General features: G+C 39.1%; 1 protein-coding gene across 1 annotated transcript in view; it reads right to left on the reverse strand.

Annotated features, from left to right (window-relative positions):
• The window catches only part of LOC100030416 (collagen alpha-5(VI) chain), a 128,470-nt gene that overhangs the window by 40,127 nt on the left and 62,287 nt on the right, over positions 1-26,056 (reverse strand). The window contains exons 22-32 of the mRNA XM_007505116.2: positions 25,096-25,158; positions 20,591-20,653; positions 18,892-18,954; positions 11,258-11,320; positions 10,009-10,059; positions 9,852-9,887; positions 6,140-6,202; positions 4,523-4,585; positions 3,175-3,210; positions 3,037-3,073; positions 846-857 (exon numbers count right to left, since the gene is read on the reverse strand). Of these exons, the coding sequence (XP_007505178.1) occupies positions 846-857; positions 3,037-3,073; positions 3,175-3,210; positions 4,523-4,585; positions 6,140-6,202; positions 9,852-9,887; positions 10,009-10,059; positions 11,258-11,320; positions 18,892-18,954; positions 20,591-20,653; positions 25,096-25,158 (550 nt within the window). The remainder of the gene's footprint in view (positions 1-845; positions 858-3,036; positions 3,074-3,174; positions 3,211-4,522; positions 4,586-6,139; positions 6,203-9,851; positions 9,888-10,008; positions 10,060-11,257; positions 11,321-18,891; positions 18,955-20,590; positions 20,654-25,095; positions 25,159-26,056) is intronic.

Below are 26,056 nucleotides of genomic sequence, written 5' to 3' on the forward strand. Positions count from 1 at the left end.
GAGGGAGAACCAGTGCAAGGCAGGATGATGGGAGTACCATATGTAAGGAAAGCTAGACTAGAGGTTCTTTACTTTTGGGGGGGGACAGGGTATGGATTCCTTGTGAAGTCTATGGATATCCTCAGAATAATATTTTTAAATGCATGAAGTAAAGTACATAAGGTTACAAAGGAAGTCAATTATATTGAAATACAAACTAGGGGAAAATTGTTAAAACCCAATTTTACATATCTTAAGTTAAAAATCCCTAAATTAGGTCAGTCTGAAGGGACTAAAAAAATGGAAACTCACAAAAACCTTTAAAAGCCAAATAGAAAAGTTCATATTTGATCCTAAACACAATTTGGGATTAACTGAGTAGGGGAATAACATGGTTAGATCTATGCTTCAAGAAAGTCATTTTAGCAGCTGTGTGGAGGATGGATCAGGGTGGTGAGAGACTTGAGGCAGGAAGGTCAATTAGGAGGCCATTGTAATAGTCCAGGTATGAAAGGATGAAGGCATGAGCTAAGGTGGTGATCATGTGAATAGAAAGAAGAGGAGGAGTTGTTATGGAGGTAGAAATTATTAGATTTGGCAATACAATAACTATTTCAATAGAGAGCAGCTGGATGGTTCAGTGGATTGAGAGCCAGGTCCAGAGATGGGAGGTACTGGGTTCAAATGTAGCCTTGGACACTTCCTAGCTGTGTGACCCTGGGCAAGTCATTTAACCCCAGTTGCCTAGCCCTTACCACTCTTCTGCCTTAGAACCAATACATAGTATTAATTCTAAGATGGAAAGAAAGGGTTTAAAAAATTAAATAACTTTCAGTAAAAAACAAATTATGATAATGAAAACTTACCTTCCCAACAGGCTGTTAAAAATGAAAGAGAAAGAGAGAGAGAGAGAGAGAGAGAGAGAGAGAGAGAGAGAGAGAGAGAGAGAGAGAGAGAGATTTTAGAATAAAACATCAAAGAAAAGTGTTTAAAGCCAAATTTTACTATTACCTTTTTTCTAGCTCTGTGTAGCCCTGTTTTTTAGGTTCAAGAAAACCAAGGTAAGAGATTAAAAATGATGAGCTCAGCCTCTTGGTGAAATTTAAAATGATTTTTCCCTCCCATATAAACTATGGCTAGAAGTGTTTTCACAGTTTTGTTGAAATATGAAGCATAGTCGTTCATTTTTAAGCATAACCTTAAGCTTCTGATTCTAAAATTCAATTCATTTTATTGCATAGTACATATAGATCTTTAGAGATCAATGCTGGGCTGTAAGACTAAAAGTTGTCATCTAATTGCCTTCCCTGAAGAACATCCAGACAATTTCTATTCTCCTGAAAAGCATCAGGGAATTCCAAATGAGCTTGTGCTTGGCCACCAAGCTCCACTTGTATGGTTGAGTTTTATTCCCATCCTGCAGAAATAAAGAATCTTCTCCAGCCTTATTTCCACCAAAACAGCTTGTGCTTCCCTTTAAGTGACTGATTTTCTTTTTTTTTTTAATCTAAGATAAAACAAGGGACACAGTTGGAAAAGCTTACAGAAAAACTTGACCTAGTCATTTTTCCAATTCTATTTATTAGTTTCCTGAGAATCAAGAAACATTCAGTTTTTACAAAAGACATTATACTGTCCACAGTAGATCTTTCCACATGTCACATTCAATTATAACTAGTTCTCAATTAGTGACAATAATGTATCACATTAATTGATCACATTATTTGAATTCTCACTGTATATTTACATTGGACTGGAATCAAAGACCCTATTTTACACAATTATAACTTCAAACAGTGCAAATTTGAATACATATAATCACTTAATGGGATTCATTATTGATATAATAGAGACCTAGCTGTAAATTCAATGAACATTTATCAAACTCTTACTATGTACAATCCTCTGTCCTAGGTGCTGGCACAAAATCTAAATCTAAGTAGTCCCTTTCTTCAAAGAGTTCAATATGAACATTATTCCTTCTTTCTCTCTCCCGCTCTCCTTTTCTCTCCCTCTCCCTCTCTTTCTCCTTTTCCCTCTCCCTCTCTGTCTCTGTCTGTCTCTTCCCCCTTAGATTTCATCCATTCAAGTGTGTGGAAACACCTCTGAGACACACTGGCAACTTATGTGGATCATATAATCATAAAGAGTGTCCTGGAGGTACATAGCCTAGTATATCTTAGAGGTAAGATTTGAAACCAGAACTTACTTTCTTCTATTTCCTATACTATAAAGCTTCTCCATAAACACAACATCCTAACATCAATCAATTTGACATTTAGCTGGTTCTGTCATAAATGGGCTACTTGCATTTTGTTTGAATGTAAACTACCATTTCTCCTACATCTCTTCTCCCAACTTTCCCTAACTTACTCTAGCATAACTTTATTGGTAAAAGATCAATTGCTGCAATCCATTCTTTCAAGTGCAAAAATGTCCCCTTCCTGATTCTCATGATCAGTAATGGCTTTCCTCCTCAGACTATCCCGAGACACTGTGCTTTCTATATCTCTAATGTGCTTATGTTATATTGTATTCTTTGTCCTCTCTTTTTGTGCCTTAGCCTTCCTAGCATATTGTCCATTTCATGAGGACAGAGACATATGCCCCATGTCTCAGTGCCTGGGACCAGCCCTAGCTGATGTGTGTTATGTTAAGAAGATTTAAAAAGGGAAGGATTGATCGCAAATGGTCAGCATGGGGACATCAAGAACAAATCATGCCAAGTTCACCTCATTTCCCTTTGCAAAGGACTACTAATATAACAGATCAAGAAATGTTATAAATGGAGTTTGGCTAGATTTAAGCAAACCATTTGACAATGTCTCTCATGCTATCCTTTTGAATTTGATAAAGAGGTATAGGCTCAATAATTGAACAGTTAGGTAACCTTGGAAGTGTTTGAAAACCAGCAAAACAATCTCAAAGCAGAGAATTTCTCTGCTTTCTTTTCCTCCTGTCATCTGTGCCATCTCCAAATATTTTGACTTCCTACTTGACTTCCACACATGCTAAGAATCATTTCTTTGATTCCATTTGTGAAACCAGAATACTCACGACTATGGTCCCTCAGGAAATTAATAAGATCACATTGCTGAAAAACAAGAAGAGGGGAAAATGAGCTATCATGGGTATGGCTCGTGAATGGATAGACAATGAGTTGAAGATAAATTGCTGGATGAGAGGGATACATACAGAATATATAGGCAGTCCCTTCATGCCTTTAGGACCCTAGAAAAAATAGGAAGCAGGTTACTGGTGTGTATATACAGATTCATCCATATACATTCTTAAGCTTTAACTATGCAACTGAAGGAAAGGAGACAAAGTCTTCTTAATTTTGACCAGCAATTAGACAGCTCAGAGCACCTATTGGTTGATATCCTTAGGGCAAAAACTTTAGAGGTGGAAGGGGCATGAGAAATTGTCTAGTCACCTACCTCTGAACCTCTTTTACCATTTCACAGGTGATGAAAAACAGGCTCAAGAGACCTTTGAGACCATGGAATCCAACCCCATCATTTTACAAAGGAAGAAGTTTAGGTTCAGAGATGCTGAGTTAGGAAGTGGTAAAGTGAGGATTAGAACTCAAATCTAGCATTCTTTCTATGGCACCAAATTACCTTCCCATATGAAGAATTTGCTAAATGAATGAATGAGTATTAGAATGAACTAGTATCAAGTAGGTGATATCTATGGCCTTGGTTCAGCAAGGTTTTACCAATAGTAGGCAAGTGTACTTCAGTATACAGTATTATTTAGACCAGGGCATCCCCTTTCCAGCCTGTCCACCTTGACTTGCTATGTGGATCATATGAAATGCAGTGAAGGAAAAAGGAAATCACTTGGCTTAGCAAAATTTATCTAAGTGAGGAAATACTTTATTTATCCATTTATTTAAAACCCTTACTTCCCATCTTAGAATCAATACTGTGTATTGGTTCTAAGGCAGAAGAGCAGTGAGGGCTAGGCACTGGTGGTTAAGTGACTTGCCTAGGGTCCTACAGCTAGGAAGGGCAGTGCTTTCAAGGAACAATATAGGAGAAGGAAGCTTCAACATTCTAAGAATTAGACTTGAAGGAGAACTAAGAATGAGCAGATCACAAAGCAAGAATTAAAATCAGAGAAGGGAATCACTTTCAAAATGTTTAAGTCCAATACAAACACCTATTTTAGCTTTACTGTGGAGTTTATTTTAGGAAAGAAAGTGAAAGCAGCCCAGAGTCATCAAATGCCAAGGGATCTAAATGTAAAGAGAACAAAGGTCAAAGAAATTCAAGATAAATTAAAATTAATTAAAGATTTCTTAATGGTAGTGATCTTTCTCATTCCCTTTTCTCTTCTTTTTGACCAGGTTAAAAAAGTAAAGTAAATGGGCATATCCCAATGGTCCATGAAGACCACTCTTTTGTTACTTTTTAGAGAGAAAAGAATAATAGTATTTAGTGTTGTAGTATTCTGCGTATTTACCTGGCTGATTTTGTGAAGGATTTTGCATTAAAAAGTCTCCAGGCCAGTGTTTCCTTAATATGAACATACTTACCGGTGACCCTGCAGGTCCAGGAGAGCCAGGAGAACCAATATCACCCTTGGGACCTACACCAAACTACAGATAAAAATGTATTACAAATATTGTCAAGCTATATGTGATGTAAAAGTCAGATTCAGCAAGACTTTATAAACACAAGTCACGGTTCATTCAGGATAACTGAAGTGCTCACTCAGAAAGCATTTAAATAGTCAGTCCTAAAAGTGAACAACAAAACCAAATGTCCTTGCTCTCTTTTAGGTTTCCCTGGCTGCTCACAGAATGATGCATTGTGGGCTGCCTATTTGCCACATGAATTTTTTTTTAAAAGTAGACAAAGTGAACAAGAGAAACAATCTGACTATCATATGCAGAGACCTAATTAAAAATAAACCTCCAACCTCCAAAAGAAATGAGGAAAAAGCATCCGTCACTAACATAAAGAAGGAATTGGAAAGGTCAGCTATTTACGCTGCTCAGAATGATGGACTTGGGCACTAATAACATTTATCCAGTCAAGTGGAAAACACCTGTCTGCTGCCAACCTTTTCACTCTAAGAATGATGCCCATGATTGAATTCATATATAAAAATGAAAATGTGCCTTTTCTCCCTGTGCTTTTCTCATTGGAAGAACATTCTTCCTGAAAAGGTATAAGTGCCTTGTCATACCAAAATGTCCTGGAGATGGGGGAGAGTATGAGCATCAGAAAACCCTTAGGAAACATGGAAAAGGAAAGATGGAGGCTCCCTTCTACTCAAAGGGATCACATGTGACTAGACAGAGTTCAGAATATGGTACAAAAGTCAAGAAGTTTATTGTTGGCAGATATGTAGATATAGATATATAATACACAGATACTTTTTAAAACAAAAGTAGGAGTATAGTGGGGGTGAAGCAGGATAGTGGATGATGATGTTGGCATCTAAGTTTGATTCTGGTCTCTAGCTTTATTTCAATGTTAATTAAGAAAGACTTGGGAAGTAAGGCTTAAGGAAGCACCCCAGCTTTCATCTGGCCCCTGTGTTTTTTTTTTCTTTCCTAGCAGAAGCCCTTTAATGGGTTGAGAGACACAGAACTCCATATGAGTTCAAAGGAATTTCCTGTATGTTAGTCAAATTGTTGTCTGAGCCCATAGGCTTAAAATCAGTTTCAGACACAAACTAACTTAACCTTAGGATGAGGACACTATGGCTGACTTTCACTGTCTTCACAGTTAGTTTAGCTCAGCCTCTCTTTTCAGAGACAGGCTTCCTAATCACCACATCCTGACAGTGAACTCTATGAACATATATTTTGGACCTTAATATGAACTAACAAATGGGAGAGGAAATTAGCATAATTATTTAAAAAACAACAAAGATTTGTCCCTTCAATTCTATATAGATTCATGGAATTTGGGAGCTAGAAATGACCTTAGAAATCATCCAATCCAAACCGGATTTATACAAATGGATGAAATGAGACCTAGGGAAATGAATGACTTGCCCAAAGTTGCATAGCTACTTCATGACAGTTTAGATATCCTAAGAAATTGTGAACAATCCAAACTGTTCCTTCAATATAACATCCAGAATTGTTTTGTAAAAAATAAATAAGAACCTATTACCCCAGGGAAGTTAGTCAACTTACTGTGAGTCCTCTGAATCCTTTAGGTCCAGGTTTCCCTGGAGTTCCTGGGTTTCCAACATCACCCTAGTTAATCAGATATAGTAAAATTAAAGTATCAACTATACATACATTAAATAAATAAACTAGATTATATGTATAATATTTATAAATTTAATTTAAAAAGTATAAACCATGAATATTAAGACTTGAGAAAGTAGGCAGTATCTTAAAAGTAATCAATGATATTTATATAATGTTTTAAGGTTTGCAAAGTGCCTGTTCCACAGTAGGCACTTAGTAAATGCTGGTTGATAATAACTGAAGTGATTGGAGGAGATCGTCAGTTCTTATTCAAACCCTTGTTTTTTAAACTTCATGATAATAACAATCATTCAATAATCGTGATGACAAGAGTATAAATATTGTGATTGAAGTTAAGTTCTTCCCATATTGGTATTAGGTACATAAGTGTAGCTTTTCTGGTTGGTTAAAGTTTTCTTGCTGATCTGTGGTTTATTGGAGGTGGTAGTCCCCAAGGTTCCCAGATGCCCTATTGCTCTCCTTATCAACTAGCCTTCTGTCAGTTATCAACTCTGAGTAACTAGAAACCTTCTCAGGATGACTCTTCAGCCCTGATTCTTTTGAGACTGAAAAAACTTGCTTTGTGGCACATGGAAAGTCTCTGACATTTACTGATCATGTTACCCTGTCTGTGCAAATCACTTGACTCCTCTTGTCCTCAGTTTCGTCATCTATAAAATAAGGATAATAATAGCTCCTGCCTCCCAGAGTGATTGTGAGAATAAAATGATAATATTTAAAAGCACTGTGCAAACCTTAAAGCATTATATCAATGCCATTCTATAATTTGACATGTGTGATTTACATAATACATGTAGATAATTAAATATTAGTATGTCTGTCTATTGACATTAACATTCTACCTCACCCATATCAGTTACCCCCTGTGGTGGAGGCATGGAGAGGACTTGTAAACCAAGATGCAAGAACCAGGGTTCCAACAGAATGTTCCCAGGAGTTGGCAGTTTGAGCTGACAGGGGGAGGGGACTGTAAGTCACTCTCTTTCCTGGGAGGTTTGAACTGGCTGAAAGACTCTGGTGGGGCTGACTTGGTTTCTTGAGGTTCTCTGACTTTGGAAAGTTGAAATTGACAAGAAGGAGAAACCTGGCTGAAAAGACCCTGTTGGGGCTGATTTGGTTTTTGGACTTTGTCTCTGGCTTTGGACAGTTGAAGTTGACAAAAAGGGAAACTTGGCTTTTGAGTTGGTGGTCTTTTGGAGAGAGTTGAGCTGGCCAATAGAAACTTAGAGACTTTGAACTTTGTTTTTCCCTGGGGTTGAAGCTGAGAAAGGAAACAAGCCAGGCTGATTTTGTGAAGAAGAAGAAAGAAGATTTTGAACTGCTGTTGTCCTCCATCTCCTTAACTGTCTAAGAGTCATACTTGTGACTCCTCAAACCCTCAATTTTTCCTCATTTAGATTAGGGAAATCCTCATCTCTCTTACCTGTTTCCCATCCTGTTATCCCAATAAACCCCTTGACTTGAAAAAGGAAAAGAGAATCTTTATAGTTTACTCAAGAGGGGAGGGAAGGAGCCAAAGGCTTCAAGAACTGGGTGGAGAGGGTTGGTTAAGGGAGGGAGTGAAGGGGGAAGGAAGTTAGGAAATAAATTGATCCATCAGACATCAGTAGGGATCAGTAGGCAGACCCCAGAGTAAATCTCAGAGCAGTCCCCTGTGTGGCAGTATCCCTGTGTGGCATCCCTCAGCATTTCTCATTCCTACTTCCATTATAAATAAGCAGCGTCAGATTCCCTTAGCAGCTCTCTCTAGACACAGCCAGCCAGAGAACAGCAGTCATTGTAAGGAGAAACAGGTTCCCCTCAGTTTACCTCTCTATTTCAATCAGTAATAGTTTCCGTCAGTTTACTTCTATTTCACTCCCCCCCAAAAAAATAAGGATAGATTACTGAAGATAAAAGAAATTCCAAAGAGAATTTATTAAAGGAAAAACTATTTTCTAACTCTTCTACTAAAATTCTCCTCTGATTCTTTGCTTCATAGTGGCCCTTGGGTTCTCAGACGACATTGGTAGCATGGCCATAGACTATGTGTGTTCACTCGTGAAAAGTTCATTGTCATTATTTTCCTTCATGTACTCTGGGTCCGACCTGCTTGGGTTTCTCTATGCAACCCATTCCATCTCCTGATTGAGCTTTTATTGGTAAGAGCTGTTCCTCATCTCTCTCCCAATCTGTGTCTGGCATGCACCCTCTCCTTCTTAACCTCTATCTCATACAATTCCTAGTATGAGGGTAAAGTTCAATTGAGGAAGTCAATAAACCACCCCAAATCATTTAATGTCAGCTAGCAGTTCTCCAAGTCAAGATCTGAACACAGGTCTTCCTGACTCTAAGGACCTTATCCAGTGAGAAATTATTAATTAGGTCAGATGCATAAACATACCTACACACCTTGTTCACAGGCTGGTGGGGCAGGATTGCTGGTATGGCAGGACAGTGTTCATGAAATGATCCCTCCAATTCTACCAAAAATTAGTCTTGTGTGTGAGTATATATGGGATGTGTGTTCAATCCATGTTATGCTTCAAGATACAGTGAGAAGGAAGGAAGGAATGCACCATTCTCTCCCTCTCTTTTCTTTCCAGATTTTCCTGATCTTAATTAAAAGGTGAGATGGAAAATGGGAATTACTATTATTCATGCTTTGGGTCATTCCTCCTTAGAAGGCAGGACCAAATGAGGCATCAGTCTGCAATCTTCATCAGTTAGTGGCCATCTCTAAATTCAAGGTTAAGGAAAGCATCATGGAGCCCTGAAATGGACTCCAATAAACAGACATTTCCCAAATTCCCATTTGGTCTATGGCATGGAACTGCAACTCAGTTTAACCAAGCTGATTAATCCCCTTTATTTGATGTTCTACAAAAATAAGCCAGTCCCTGTCCTCAAGCAGCCTATCTTCTATTGTATGGCTACAATACATCTGCAGATAAGTAAATGCAATGTAAATACATCCTCATTTCAAGATGGAAGAAAGCATTCACAACTTGGGGGAATCAGGAAAGAGGCCAACTGATTTGTGCTCTGAAAGCACTCAGGATTCTGGGGAAAGCAAGTGAGAAGGAAATGCATTTTAGGGAAATTGATAGCTGACTGGTTTTTGTTTTTTACCAGAATAAAAAGTGTAGAAAAGGAGAGAGGGAGCTGGCAGCCAGGTTGCTCAATAGATTGAGAACCAAACCCAGAAATGGAAGGTCCTGGGTTCAAATTTGACTTCAGACACTACCTAGCTATGTGACCCTGGAAAAGTCACTTAACCCCCACTGCCTAGCCCTTAATGAAGGTTCTTCTGCCTGGGAACCAACACACAGTATTGATTCTAAAACAGAAAGTAAGAGTTTTTAAAAATAAAATCAAAAAAGTGTAGGAAAGGTAAGCTGTAAAGTGGAGTAAAAGTAAGGCTGGAAAAGTGGAGGATAAAAGAAAATGGCAGTGTAAAAAAACACTTTCCTATCTCGAAGAAAACAGTTTTTATCACCAGATACTGGGCTGAGTCTGTAATATTCCAGCAAGCACCCAAGAGAAAGTGCCTCTGGCTATTTGCTTTCCCCTCTGCCCTCAAGGCTTATCTGCATACTCAGATAGATGTTTCCTATTACAGTAATTGCAATTTAAGTGAAGCTCAAAGTACCTTGTCTCCACTGTCTCCTGGGTGTCCTCTTGAGCCCTGTAATTTGCAAGACAGAAGATAAATAAACAAGTGAAGGCTGATCATTCCTTAGCAAATTTGTGCTCCCTTAGTTGTGGATTCACCAAGTGAGAAAAGCTATAAGCCCTTTAATAATTACCTTTGCTCCCTTCCTTCCCTGGTGGCCAAAGCCTGGAATGCCATAGTCTCCCTGTGAACACAGCAGTGAATTTATTGAATTATCTGTTTCTTACATCTCACACAGAGGAGAATCTGAGGAAGGCTTCTGGGAGGTATGAATTAATCAGTGGTCTTGAGCCAAGTGAACATGGTATCACATGAGTTTCTTTGGAATAGTCTTCCAAGACCCTGCATGGGCAACTCAGGACCACTCCCAAAGTGAAAGGGCTGGAGAAAGGGATGAAGGAGATTTCAAGGACCCTGGATGGCAGAGATGCCTCTGTGGAGATGACAGATTTGCTCTAGGTAGCTCTATTTTTTGTTGTTGTTTTCATTGTTATGATACAGAAATTCCGAAGGAAAGGATGCTTAGGGGATATTTCTCACCCTATGTTTTTTGCCATAACAAAAACTGCTTCAAGTGCAGAGGAGAGAGATCAGCACTCTGAGGCAAGCATAGCATTCAGAGTCCTAGTATATTTCCAATGTTTTATCCTAAAAAAAAATCCCAAAACTCACCTGTAATTTTGTCCTACAAGAAGATTTTGGAGGACTAGAAGAGACTTTGGCGACTACCTAGCCTCACCCATACATGAAAAGAAACAGCCACTATAACATACTCAACAATTGGTCATCTAGCTTCTGACTGAATGTCACCAAGATGGGTAAACCCACCAGGCAGCTCATCCCACTTGGAGACAACCAATGATTAGAGTGCCAGATCTAAAGAAAGACTCATCTCTCCTTCCCAAGTCTTGCCCATCTCCTTTCTGCTATCCTTTCATTCTCTGGTTAGACATGGGAGAAAAAAGGCTATCTTTATTTTCCTTTGAAAAGCAGATCTAGTTAAAAGGCCAAACAATTTGACTTGGAGAAACCCCCCAAAAGGGTTCTAAATCTTTTATGTGTCCTGGATCCCTTTGGCAGTCTAGTCAAGCCTACGAACCCCTTCTTGGAAAAATGTTTGTAAAGACATCTAATAAAATATGTGGGATTGCAGTGGGAACCAAATATAGCTTTTGAAATATTTTTAAAAATTAGTTCCTAGGTGCCAAGTTAGGAATCCATGCTTTAAGAGAACATTTTTGAAAACCATTGTCCAGATCCATCTGATCTTCAAGGAACTCACTCAGGATCTCTAAGAAATATAGACTCTTTGAGTTAGGTCCCATCTCCTTTCATCTCAGAGTAGAGGATTTTTGAACAGAAAATTACTCCCAAACTCAAACCTGCATTCCACGCGATCCAGTTGGTCCCACTGGTCCTTCATTTCCTGGAGCTCCAGGTTCTCCCTATGACATCAAATGAAAGCAATTTGAGCCTCATAAAAAGTGACCTGGATTTCAGGGGAGCACTCATCAGAGAACCTGAGGACATATTGTCCATGGGTTCACTCTCTGGCTAGCACAGGGAGGATTTGACAAAGGGATCATCTCCAAAAGGGCCAGTTGTTTTTTTCCCCTCTAAAACCCTACAGGGCACATCTATTGATCCCTTGTGACACACTGCTGTTCTGAGTATTTTTAAAAAAAGAAGGTGGGGATTTTTTTTTTATCTGCACCAGGACCCTGTAAGAAAGGTGCCCCTGAATCTTCGAGACTTCCGGTCAAGATGGCGGCTTAGAAGCTGCGAAAGTTCAAACCTCAGAAACCCTTCCTTACCAATCGCAAACCGAGAGCTCCTAGGACACCGAAATTCAAGCTGAACAACAGGACAGACCCGGGGAACCCTCCTCCTGGACCTGGATCAAAAGGTACAGCCCCCCAAAAGCCAAAACCCTAGATCACTCGGATCTAAGGGGCAGGTAGAAGGAAGGTCCCAGGACCCATCCCCCCCAATCCAGAGTGCTGAGCCCACGGCAGCAGCAGGAATTTCAGGGTTGGCAAAAGGGCCCCATGGATGACTATTTTTAAGGACTCACCTTGAAAGCAACCTGAGCCAGTCTCTGGGACACCCAACACAGACGGCAGGGAAACATAGAGAGAAGGGGGAAGCCTGTAGCCCCCTGGCTGGGTCCTTCCAACTGAGTCTCAAGGGAGGTCCCAGCTTTAGGGCACCAGCTGAACCCAATCCCATCAGAAGAAAGGAGAGAAACCTTAGGGCCGGCAAAGCTCTGAAGAGCTTACCTTGAAAGTAACCTGGGCCAGTCTCCGGGCATTCAACACAGATTGTGTAGGAGGAGGTTTTTTGCTTTAGGGCTCATTCAGTACAAACAAGCTGAACCTAATCCCATCAGGTGCCCTCAGAGCCCAGGGAGGCCACAACACCTCCCCGCTTAGAAAGCAGAGTCTTCAGAAAGAACCAACTGAATCGAATCCCATCAAAAGTTTCCAGAACGCAGGGAAGCCCAGGCTCCCCACCCATCCTCATTGACTGCGGGACTTTAAGCCAATCAAAAGCCTCCAGAGGACAGGGAAGCTCAAACTCCCAACAACCCCCCCCCCAGAGACTACACCAAGAGATCTTCTGTTAGAGCTCCAAAAGGGGAGACTGATAGAAGTCCCCCCAAAAAAACAAAGAAAATGAGAGAGAGATTGGCCTATAGCTTTCTTTCTCTGTTTTTAACCTGCCTGGCTTTGGGATCAGTACCATGTTTGTGTCATAAACCAGAAATCCCAGCGAATTGGATACAGGCTGTGGAAGAACTCAAAAAACAACTAAGAGAGGCTGAAGACAATTGGGAAAAGAACTTAAAAATTAAGATAAGTCATCTGGAAACAGAGGCACTTGAACTAAAATAAGAAAATAGTGTCTTGAAAGCCAAAATGAACCAGCTGGAAAATGAGGCAAAGGAGATGAAAGATGAGGCAAAGGAGATGAAAGATGAGGTAAAGAGGATGAAAGATGACCTTCAAAGAAAATCATACCAGAAGGAAAAAGACAACCAAAAAGCCAGAGATGAAATCCAATCTTTAAGAACCAGAATACAACTAGAATCAAGTGACCTCACAAGGCAGCAGGACACTATAAAACAAAACAAAAAGAATGAAAAAAATTGAGGAAAATGTGAAGCATCTCATTCACAAAACAGACGATTTAGAAAATCGTTCAAGAAGAGACAATTTAAGAATAATTGGACTACCAGAAGACCACGACAAAAGAAAAAGCCTGGACATAATACTAGAGGAAATTATCCAGGAAAACTGTCCCGAGATCCTAGAACAAGAGGGGAAAGTGGAGATTGAAAGAATCCACAGATCATCCCCTGTATTTAATCCCCAACTAACAACACCAAGAAATGTTATAACCAAATTCAAAAACAATCAGATGAAAGAAAAGATATTACAAACTGCCAAGAAAAAGCCATTCAGATACCATGGAAACATGGTGAGGTTAACACAGGATCTGGCTGCATCCACACTGAAAGACTGAAAGGCATGGAATACACTATTCCGGAAAGCAAGGGAACTAGGTCTACAACCAAGAATAAAATACCCATCAAAACTGACTATATTCTTACAGGGGAAAGTATGGTCATTCAACACAACAGAAGAGTTCCAAGCATTCATAAATAAAAGACCAGACCTGAACAGAAAATTTGATGTCCAACCACGGAACTCAACAGAATCATCAAAAGGTAATTAAAAAAGAGGGGGAAAAACAAACAAAACAACAACAAAAATTTTATAAGAGACTCAATAAGTTAAAATGATATGTATCCCTATAAGAAAAGAGGTCATTGGTAACTCTTAAAAACTGTTGCTATCACCTGAGCAGCTAGAAAAATTACACTCAGAGGGAACAGTGACAAAATGTATAGGATGAAAGGGCAAGACATAAATAGGTATATAGATATATGCATACATAAATACATATACATGTGTATGTATATATATATATATATACATGACTAGAGCTAAAAAAGAAAAGAGGTTATGACTAAAAGAAATGGAAAAAGAAACAAATGGGGGTAAATTTATATGTCACAAAGAATCTCATGGAGGGAGGGGGGAGAACATCGATATACTGGAAGGGTAAAGAGGTTGGAGACAGGAAATACTCAACTCTTACGTACTTTGAAACTGACCCAAAGAGGGAAGAACAACCCAATCCATTGGGGAAGAGAATAGATTTGTGCTCTATAGGGGAGTAGAAGGGTAAAAAACAGACTGGTAGGGAGGAAAGCACTACAAGGGAGGGAGAAGGTGGGTGGGTGGGGAATTTTAAAAAGACTACAGGGGAAAATAAGGGAGGGAATAAGAATGGAGGGAATAGAAAGGGAAGTAAAATAAGGGAGGGAATGGGGGTGGTGGTGGGGCTGACTATAAACAAACATTGGTATAGAAGGAAATAATGAAAGAAGGAAAGGCAGGACCAGGAGTAGAAATCAAAATGCTGGGAAATACACAGCTAGTAATCACAACTCTGAATGTGAATGGAATGAACTCACCCATAAAATGCAAGCGAATAGCAGAGTGGAATAGAATTCAAAACCCTACCATATGCTGTCTGCAAGAAAAACACATGAGGAAGGTAGATACGCATAGGGTGAAAGTAAGAGGATGGAGCCAAACCTATTGGGCATCAAATGATAAAAAGAAGGCAGGAGTAGCAATCATGATATCTGACAAAGCCAAAGTAAAAATAAATCTAGTTAAAAGAGATAGGGAAGGTAATTACATCCTGATAAAAGGCAGTATAGACAACGAGGAAATATCTGTACTCAATATATATGCACCAAATGGCAGAGCATCCAAATTTTTAAAGGAGAAACTAGAGGAGCTCAAGGATGAAATTGATAGAAAAACTATACCAGTGGGAGATCTGAAACTTCCCCTAACCAAACTAGATAAATCAAATAAAAAAATAAATAAGAAAGAGGTGAGAGAAGCAAATGAAATCTTAGAAAAATTAGAGTTAGTAGACATATGGAGAAAAATAAATAGGGACAAAAAGGAATACACCTTCTTTTCAGCAGCACATGGTACATTCACAAAAACTGACCATGTATTAGGGCACAAAATCATTGCAAACAAGTACAAAAGGGCAGAAATAATAAATACAACCTTCTCAGACCACAGTGCAATAAAAATAATAATTAGTAAGGGTACATGGATAGATAAATCAAAAATTAATTGGAAATTAAACAATATGATTCTCCAAAACCCGCTAGTTAAAGAACAAATTGTAGAAACAATTAATAACTTCATTGAAGAAAACGACAATGGTGAGACATCCTTTCAAAACCTATGGGATGCAGCCAAAGCAGTACTCAGGGGGAAATTTATATCCTTGAGTTCATATATAAACAAATTAAGAAGGGCAGAGGTCAATGAATTGGGCATGCAAATTAAAAAACTAGAACATGAACAAATTAAAAATCCTCAGATGAAGACTAAATTAGAGATCCTAAAAATCAAAGGAGAAATTAGTAAAATTGAAAGTCAAAGAACTGTTGATTTAATAGATAAGACTAGAAGCTGGTACTTTGAAAAACAAATAAAATTGACAAAGTACTAGTCAGTCTAACTAAAAAAAGGAAAGAAAAAAACCAAATTGACAGTATACAAGATGAAAAGGGAGACCTCACCTCTAATGAAGAGGAAATCAAGGCAATCATTAAAAACTACTATGCCCAATTATATGGCAAAAAATATGGCAATCTAAGTGATATGGATGAATACTTACAAAAATATAAGTTGCCTAGACTAAAAGAAGAAGAAATAAATTACCTAAACAACCCCATATCAGAAAAAGAAATTGAACAAGCCATCAAAGAACTCCCTAAGAAAAAATCCCCAGGTCCAGACAGATTCACAAATGAATTCTATCAAACATTCAAAGAACAGCTAACCCCAATACTATACAAACTATTTGACAGAATAAGCCAAGAAGGGGTTCTACCAAATTCTTTTTATGACACAAACATGGTACTGACCCCAAAGCCAGGCAGGTTAAAAACAGAGAAAGAAAACTATAGGCCAATCTCCCTAATGAATATAGATGCAAAAATCTTAAATAGGATACTAGCAAAAAGACTCCAGCAAGTCATCACAAGGGTTATCCACGACGATGAGGTGGGATTCATTCCAGGAATGCAAGGATGGTTCAATATTAGGAAAACCATCCACATAATTGACCATATAAACAAGCAAACCGACAAAAATCACATGATTATTTAAATAGATGCAGAAAAAGCCTTTGATAAAATACAACACCCACACCTATTGAAAACACTAGAAAGTATAGGAATAGAAGGGCCTTTCCTAAAAATAATAAACAGTATATACCTAAAACCACCAGCAAACATCATCTGCAATGGGGAAAAACTCAAAGCCTTCCCAATAAGATCAAGAGTGAAACAAGGATGCCCATTATCACCTTTATTATTTAATATTGCACTAGAAACACTAACAGTAGCAATTAGAGAAGAAAAAGAAATTGAAGGTATTAAAATTGGCAATGAGGAGACCAAGCTGTCACTCTTTGCAGATGATATGATGATTTACTTAAAGAATCCCAGGGAATCAACCAAAAAGCTAATTGAAATAATCAACAACTTTAGCAAAGTTGCAGGATACAAAATAAACCCACATAAGTCATCAGCATTTCTATATATCTCCAACCCATTTCAGCAGCAAGAATTAGAAAGAGAAATTCCATTTAAAGTAACCCGAGACAATATAAAATACTTGGGAATCTATCTGCTGAGACAAACATAGGAACTATATGAACACAACTACAAAACACTCTCCACACAATTAAAACTAGATCTAAACAATTGGAAAAACATTGATTGCTCATGGGTGGGATGAGCTAACATAATAAAAATGACCATCCTACCTACCCAAACTCATCTATCTATTTAGTGCCATACCCATTGAACTACCAAAAAACTATTTTACTGAATTAGAGAAAACAATAACAAAGTTCATTTGGAAGAATAAAGGATCAAGGATACCCAGGGAAATAATGAAAAAAAAATACAAAGGAAGGTGGCCTTGCAGTCCCAGATCTCAAACTATATTACAAAGCAGCGGTCATCAAAACAATTTGGTACTGGCTAAGAGACAGAAAGGAGGATCAGTGGAATAGACTTGGGGTAAATGACCTCAGTAAGACAGTCTTTGACAAACCCAAAGACCCCAGATTTTGGGACAAAAATCCACTATTTGATAATAACTGCTGGGAAAATTGGAAGACAGTGTGGGAGAGATTAGGTTTGGATCAACACCTCACACCCTACACCAAGATAAACTCAGAATGGACAAATGACTTGAATATAAAGAAGGAAACTATAAGTAAATTAGGTGAACACAGAATAGTATACATGTCAGACCTTTGGAAAGGGAAAGATTTTAAAACCAAGCAAGACTTAGAAAGAGTCACAAAATGCAAAATAAATAATTTCGACTACATCAAATTGAAAAGTTTTTGTACAAACAAAACCAATGTAACTAAAATTAGAAGGAATGCAACAAATTGGGAAACAATCTTCATAACAAAAACCTCTGACAAAGGTCTAATTACTCAAATCTATAAAGAGCTAAACCAATTGTACAAAAAATCAAGCCATTCTCCAATTGAAAAATGGGCAAGGGACATGAATAGGCATTCAGTTAAAGAAATCAAGACTATTAATAAGCACATGAAAAAGTGTTCTAGATCTCTTATAATCAGAGAGATGCAAATCAAAACAACTCTGAGGTATCACCTCACACCTAGCAGATCATTCAACATGACAGCAAAGGAAAGTAATGAATGCTGGAGGGGATGTGGCAAAGTAGGGACATTAATGCATTGCTGGTGGAGTTGTGAACTGATCCAACCATTCTGGAGGGCAATTTGAAACTATGCCCAAAGGGTGATAAAAGACTATCTGCCCTTTGATCCAGCCATACCATTGCTGGGTTTGTACCCCAAAGAGATAATAAGGAAAAAGACTTGTGCAAGAATATTCATAGCTGCACTCTTTGTGGTGGCCAAAAATTGGAAAATGAGGGGATGCTCTTCAATTGGGGAATGGCTGAACAAATTGTGGTATATGTTGGTGATGGAATACTATTGTGCTAAAAGGAATAATAAAGTGGAGGAATTCCATGGAGACTGGAACAACCTCCAGGAAGTGATGCAGAGTGAGAGGAGCAGAACCAGGAGAACACTGTACACAGAGACTGACACATTGTGGTACAAGAGAACGTAATGGACTTCTCCAGTAATGGCTTTACAATGTCCCTGAACAACCTGCAGTGATCTACAAGAAAAAAAAAAAACTATCCTCAAGCAGAGGACCAACTGAGGGAGTAAAAACACCGAGGAAAAGCAACTGCTTGACTACAGAGGCTGAGGAGACATGATCCAGGAGAGACGCTAAATGAGCGCCCTAATGCAATTACCAACAACAAGGAAATGGGTTCAGAGCAAGGACACATGGGATACCCAGATGAATTGTGTGTTCCCTAGGGAAGGGGTGGGGGATTTTGGGGGAAAGAAAAGAAAATGATCTGTTTCCAAGGAACAATGTATGAAAATGACTAAATAAAATAATGTTTAAAAAAAAAGAAGGTGGGAAAAGAGAGTTATGCTGGGGGAAGCTTCTAGGAATATGCTCCATCACTTCAGAAGAAATATGGCCTCAAGGAAAGAGGAGACTTGGGAGTCTGGTCTCAGTTCTGTCCTGACCACACTGGTCACCTAAAAGATTCTGTCTTTAATCCTCAACTTCCTTACCAATATTGATCAATTCTTACAATAACTCTGTGAGGTAGTTTTTATTATCCTCCCTAATTAGGGATGACAAAACTGAGTCTGAGAGAAGGTGACTTGCTAAGGGTCATACAGCTAGTAAATGTCACCATCCAAGTCTTTCTAAGTTCAACATACCACCCTGCTACCTTCCAAATATAAAGGAAATAAGACCTACCTTCTTTCCCATGGTTCCAGGTTTCCCAGGACTCCCTTTAGACCCTGCAAGTCCAGAAGCCCCCTGAAATCATAGGCAAGACAAAAACATTCATGAAAAATAAAGTTTTAGAAATTCTTTCTTCCATTATGTTTTTCTTCTCAGAGAACTCTTATAAGCCTCCTTTAAAAGAACTAGTTCCATCTTTTGAAAAGAGCCAGTGAGGGGAAAATTGCTCCTGTGGATGGATTTCTGACCAAAAAGGAAGAATTGGTAGGTGTGAAGGTAACAGGAACTTTGAAAGAACTTTGTCATTTACTGGTGAGAAAGAAGACCTGTGTTCTAATCTCGCTTATTAGTTCATCACTATATAGCATTAGGGAAGTCAGGCAAACTGTTCCTCACTTTACTGTTGAGCAAAGTAGAATGAATTCCCATCCATTTCTAGCCCATTTCAATAGGACCTTAGCAAGACAGACTGGCATAGGGACAATTAATTCTCAATCAACTAATACCAAGGGCATGGCTGTAGCCAGCCTAAGAGAGTAAGGTTAGTAAAACCTCCTTCTATGTGGCTTTGGAACTGACAGCAAGCAGGAGTATTTCTATAAAACATGTGCTTGAGCTAAGGTTAGAATGGGTTTCTGCTCTTTGAAGGCATGCCCAGTGTACCCAGAAAGGCAGGCATGTAGCCCAGGACTACAATTTGGGGGTGAGGAGGGAGTTTGGGGGAACAGGGGAGAGGTGCTTTAGTTCTCATGTGGAAGAAACCAAGAGCTTGTTTCCAGGAAGGTATGAGAATGTGGAATTGAAGTGCCTTAGAGCATGTACAGATATTCGGAACCTGGTCCCAGTCTACTAAGTATATGCTGAACAGGAGACTTCTTGATTGTCTGAGTAGATAAGACTGGGTGCTTTCCAAGAGGTCCTCATTGGCCATGACCAGGCTTTTGATGTGGACTCTTTTCTAAACACACTGACCCCGAAGGAGCATGAGCTGTCCAGGTGCTCAGGGTAGGGGCAATGTCCTAGGTGCCCACGCATCCAGAGTGGGCATGAAACCAACAGAAGAGTGACTCTGTTCTTGCTTCTCTCTGTATCATTTCCTTTATTTCCTGCTTGTTGATGAAAAAGATTTGGCTCTGGTCTCATCAGCTTTGCAAGATCAGGAGAGTCAGTCAGTCACCAGGAGGTCTGAGAAGGGAGTCTCTGTTTTGTTTGGTTGGCTGGTCAACCAGGCTCCAAGGTGAGAAATGACCTTCAGGACCCAGTCCAGTGGGAGCTGGGAGCTGAGATTCAGACTCATCCAGCAGTGATACTGCAATTGGACACAAACTTGGTGGGGCCAAAGTCATGTCAAAACTGTCTTAATTAGGAGTCCACTTTCCTTAGAGAATGAACTGGTGTAGGGAAGAATATGTCCCTGAGGTGTTATGGGAAAGTGTCCGTCTTATTTGTTAGATGGGAAGTAAGCATCCCTCTGTCAAAGTTAATCAATGTAATTGGTTTAGTAGAACTGGATTGTCAATTCACATACCAGAATGCTGATAGTCTTAGAGAGAGAAATGCCAAACCCTCAGGGCATGCTGGGGGGAGAGGGAGCCAACCTGGCTCTAGGATAGTAAGGTTAGAGCCTTTACTACATAAAAATTGATGACATGTGAAATAATGGGACAATCCTTGGCGTAGTATCAGTATAGGGTAAGGCCATCTTGCCTACCTGAGGCCCTTTATTTCCAGGACTTCCTTTTTCTCCCATCTGACCAGGTTGTCCACTTCGTCCCTGGTTATGACATTTGACACAAAAACACAAAATATTTTTCCTTAGCAAGTCAAGTGTGCTTGAGTAGAAGTGAAAAACTTGTTCTTGATTCTTCAGAAAGCACACCCCAAGCCCACCACAAAACTCCACTCAGAGTCCCTTTTTTATGTCCTAGAATTGGAAAACAACAGTCTGGAGTGTATAATTAAACATCTCATTCATTCATATGTCAAACATTTGTTAGGTGTTGACTGTGTGCAGGGCTATTCAAGAAAAGAAACCAGCATACGAATGCCAGTCGATGAGTCTCCCATTAGGGGAGTTGTACCATTGCTGCCTTTCTGGGGCATCTTGATATTCCAAAGGTAAAAACTCTCCTTAAAGCTTGAAGACCACAAAGGTAAATCATTTCTATGAAACATTCCCTAATTTCACTTCTCCCTCAGCAGTTGTTTTCTCCCTCCTCAAATTACCTTTTATCAATTCATCTCTGCATAGATATCTCCTGATTGCATGTGTGAGCTCTTTGAGGACATGCTACATTTTTTGAAAAAATCAGGAATAATTAGCTTACATCAGTATGTAACACGTTTTTAAAAAAACAGGTTCAAAAAGTAAAGTTTAATAAATACGAGTGAAGACCATGACCAGTATAGGAGGATTCTTAGTTCTAATGATCAGAGGCAAGAGATGGGCTCAATCAACCTTGAAACCTAGAGAGGGAGGAATATAGAATGGTAAAGGCAGGTTGATGCTAGACTTTGAAGGGAGTAAAGTGGTTTTCCTTATATCTTACAAGTAGATAGGGAACCACTGAAGCCATTGGTCAAGGACTATAACTTCCACTGACCTATGCCGCACAAGCATTATTTTGAGCTGTGTGGAAGGTGGGATAAATAGGGGAGATTTGGGGCTCAGGTGAGCCAGTTGTGAGACTCTGTCATAATACATCTATGAGGTGATGAGGAGGAGTTAATCCCTTGGGTTAGTGCAGGAGGTAGCCCATAGCTTCCAGGAATAAGGAAGTGATGGTTCTACTCATCTCTGGTCTCATTAGACAACTTCTGAACTAGGATATATTCATAAAATGTAGATACCAAGTTTAATAAGGATATCAATTAAGCTGGAGGGAATCCAGAAGATAGTGAAAGGTCTTGAGTTTATGAGTATCCTTGAGTATCATTTGAAGAAACTGGACATGTTTAGGCTAGATAAGAGAAGGCTTAGAGTAACACATTAGCTATGTTCCAGTATTCGAAGGGCTGACAGGTAGAAGAAGAATTAGACTCATCCAGTAGGGCCACAAAGAACAATCAGCCAATCAATAAACATTTACTAAATGCCTATCATATGCCAAGTACTGTGCTAAGTTTTGGACTATGTACAATGGGTAGAAGTAGTAAAAAGGCCAATTTAAACTTGATGTCAGGAAAAAATTCTTTGTATTATTTAGAATTATTCAAAAATGGAATGGCCTTCCTTGAGAGATGGTAGATTTTCCCTTTTTGGAGATCTTCAAAGCAGACTGAAACATCACTTGGCCAGGAAGTTATAATAAGGATTACTTTTGGGCAGGGGTTGGAACAGGTAACAGCTTAGCTCCCTTTCACCTTTCAAATACTGTAATGCATGATTCTGTAAGATCAAAGAGATTACAGAAATGGAATCAACAAGGATCAATGACTTACTAGATGTAGAGGATGAAGGAGGCAGTCAAATGTGATGTCAAGGTTTCTTATCTATCTGACTTTGAGAAGAATGGTGGCCTCATTCATAGAAATAAGGAAGTGGAAAGAAGGTCAGGTTTATGCAGGAAGATAATTTGCCCAATTTGGGACAATTTCTGTTTGAGACCCTGGTGAAATATCCAGGTGGAGATGCCCACCAGACAATCAGAGAGGTAGGACTGAAACTTAGAGGAGAGATTAGGGCTAGATTTGGAAATCACTTAAATATAGGTGATAACTAAACCCAAGAAAGGAGGTGAGATTAGCCAGGAAGAGAATATAGAAAGAGAAAAGGCCAGAGGCAGGAGGGAACATCCACCCTGAAGGGATGAGAGGAAGGAGAGGAATCAGTGAAGGAAACTGAGAAATGACAGTTAGAGGAATAAGGAGAGAGTGGTATCATGGAATTATAGAATCATAGAGTTTCAGAGTTAGAAGATACCTCAAAGGCAATGCATAAACCCATTCATGAACCAAACCCACGCATGAATAAAAATCACCTCTCCAGCATAGGGACAGTCATCTAGGCTCTATTTTGAAGACCACCAGCTACAGGGAACCCACCATCTTCCAAAATGGTTCATTCTACTTTTCTACACTTCTAACCATTAGAAAGATTTTGTCAAAGAAAGAGAGAGAATCCAGGAAGGGAGTGGTCAGCAATATTAAATACTACAGAGAGGTAACAGAAGATGGTGCTTGGGAAAGGATCATTAGATATGACAACTAATCTTTTTTGTGGCAATTGGTCTTTGAGAGAGCAGGCTTAATAAGATGGTGGGATCAGAAGTCATAGTGAAAGGACACAAGGGGTAAGTGATGAGAAAGTGGTGGGAGTGAATGTTCAAGCCTTTTTCTATCAGTTTAATAATATAATTTCAATAATGCTCAAGCCTTTTTCTATCAGTTTAATAATAAGGATAGAATGATATCCATACCTTGCAGTAACATCAAGGTCAAGGGGGAGAAGCTTTCCTACTACAGCCTAGAATTATATGCCCAGCAAAACTGAGCATAATCCTCCAGGGGGAAAAAATTGACATTCAGTGAAATAGAGGAATTTCAGACTTTCCTGACCAAAAAACCAGAGCTGAAAAGAAAATTTGGTGAGCAAAGTTGACACTCAAGAGAAGCATAAAAATATAAAGTGAAAAATTTTTGTTAGGGTTCCAGTAAGGTTAAATTTAATATATTCATACCTGGGAAGGTGACAATTGAAATTATTATATACCTATGATACCAGAGACAGGTAAAGTACTTAAAGTATGCAAGACATCTAAAGTACCTAAGATACTCAAGAACTATTTCAATGATCAGAGCAATGAAAAGGAGTACACATAGAAAGAAGGAAGGAAGCTAAAATTTCCCCTACCACCAAAAAAAAAAAGGGGGGGATTGGAAAAAGGAACACATGGGGAAAGGGGAAAAGGAGAGATAGAAGGGGGCAAACTACTCATCAAGAGGTTTTTAAGAGGAAGAGGGGCTTTTTTGTTTGCTTTTTGAGAATAGATATCTAAACATATTCCTAGGCAAAGGAATAGCAATCAAAATATAAGGAGACACTGAATATAAGAGAGACATTTCTATTATTTTTTCCCATTAAACTCTTACCTTCCATCTTAGAATCAATGCAGTGTATTGGTTTCAAGTCAGAAGTGCAGTAAGGTCTGGGCAATGGGGATTAAGTGACTTCCCCAGGGTCAGACAGCCAGGAAGTATCTGAGGTCAGATCTGAACCCAGAATAATCTCCTGTCTCTTGACCTGGTTCTCAATCCATTGAGCCATCTAGCTGCCACCAGGAATTTATATTATGACATTCCTTCTTTCTCTGTGGTTTCCTTATATGTGATCCTAGTGACTTTTTCCCCAAGGAGATTACAACATTCTTTGGGGCAAATACAATTAGGTTAGCTGAGCAACCTCCAAATAATTAAATTTCTAACTGGATTTATTTTGAGACTTTTCTTTTCTGGAAACCTGACCCGAATCAGAAGAAACCAACACATTGATGAAAATTGATGAGACACTAGCCTTCAAGTTCAGCCTCTTCTTCTACATAAAGGTTCCATGGGGGCTCCTCAATACTACCATTCCTAGAAATGAACTATCAATGAGTTTCCCCATCACTCTAATCACCATCCATTTTGACATCCCTGCTTCTTTTTTGTTATCTTGCTTTATTTGTATGTTCATCCCTTGAAGGCAGGAACTGTATTATATGCTTGTATTTGTGTCCCCAGACCTCAGCACAGAACCTGGCACAAAGTAGGTGATGAAAATGTGGTTTTTCATTCATTCAGTCATTTATCAAGGGACCTAAACAACTATAGAACCAAATACAATGGTAGATGAAAGAAAAATCAATCTTCGCCCTCCATTAGACCCTCATTTTACAACAGAAGGATCATAGATTTAGAGCTGAAAGGGTCCATCCAATCCAATTTCCTCATTTTACAGATGAAGAAACTGAGACCCAGAAATATTCGATAACTGATCCAGGATCACACAGCTAGAAAGTGGCAAGGCCAGGACCAGGGTCCCCTGATTCCAAATCTAGAATTCTTTCTGCTGAAAGGAAAATAGATTCCTGGGGATATCAGATGAACGGATTGACATTTCTCATTTTGTCTAACATTTTATTTTTAAAACAAATACATACAAAAATAACATCCATATATTAATCAATAAACATTTATTACTTAATTCAGGAATGTACTCAACATATCTAAATGTACCTCAGTTCCTCTTAATCCTTCAGGTCCAGCTTCACCTTTTGGGCCAACAGCTCCAACTGGGCCCTGTGTGATAAATGTTCATTATTAAGGTTTTCCAAGGCAGAATAGTCACACTAGTACCTCCCTTTATGGTTTCTAGATGATTTCCCTTAACACACTGTGAGGTGCTTAGATCCCTATTTTACAGATGAGGAAACTGAGGCCCAGAACATAGATGACTTGCTCAGAGTCAGAGCAGTGAGTATCAGAGCTGGAATTTGTCCTGAGGTTTCCTGAAGTATTCTTTCTCCTGGACCACACTATCTCTGTCTCTCTCCTTAACTTTTTTCACTGATATTTCAAGAGATCTGCCCAATATAAACATAGCAAAATGCTGAGGAATTAGTTCAACTCATGAATTCCCCTGTTCTTTTTTAGCAACCAAAAATTCAGTGTCCTGGACTTCACCATCCCCCACATCATTCTGTTTATGAATTTCTCCCTCTTGTTTCCCATTCACAATATCCATTAAAAATATTCTGGCCTAGCATATTTATATGCTGCAAGATTCTGCCTTAAATTCAGTTGGCTTCATCTTAAATGAGCCCTGCTCAAGTACTCCCACCTGGGCAGAAAGGAGACTGACAGATTGCTACCAGTGCATAGAACTGTAAAAAGAGGTAAGTGGTTGGGTCAGAGAGGCATTCATTTTAGAGCTAGAAGGCACCTTAGAGATTAATCATTTTTTGGATCATAACTTTAGAGTTAGAAGAGACCTCAGGGATCATCTAAACCAAGAGTCCTTAACCGTTTTGTGTCATGTACTCCTTTGAGTCTTTCCTTGAAAACCCTTCCCTCTTCTTGCCTTCCCTATAACTGTTGAGGGCACCACTGCCCTCTCTGTTACCCAGGTTGGCAACCAAGACATCATCCTCATCCTCAATTGCCCCCTCTCCCTCTCTCTCTCTCTCTCTCTCTCTCC

This window comes from Monodelphis domestica, chromosome 5, assembly GCF_027887165.1.
Source record: "Monodelphis domestica isolate mMonDom1 chromosome 5, mMonDom1.pri, whole genome shotgun sequence".
Lineage (NCBI taxonomy): Eukaryota > Metazoa > Chordata > Mammalia > Didelphimorphia > Didelphidae > Monodelphis > Monodelphis domestica.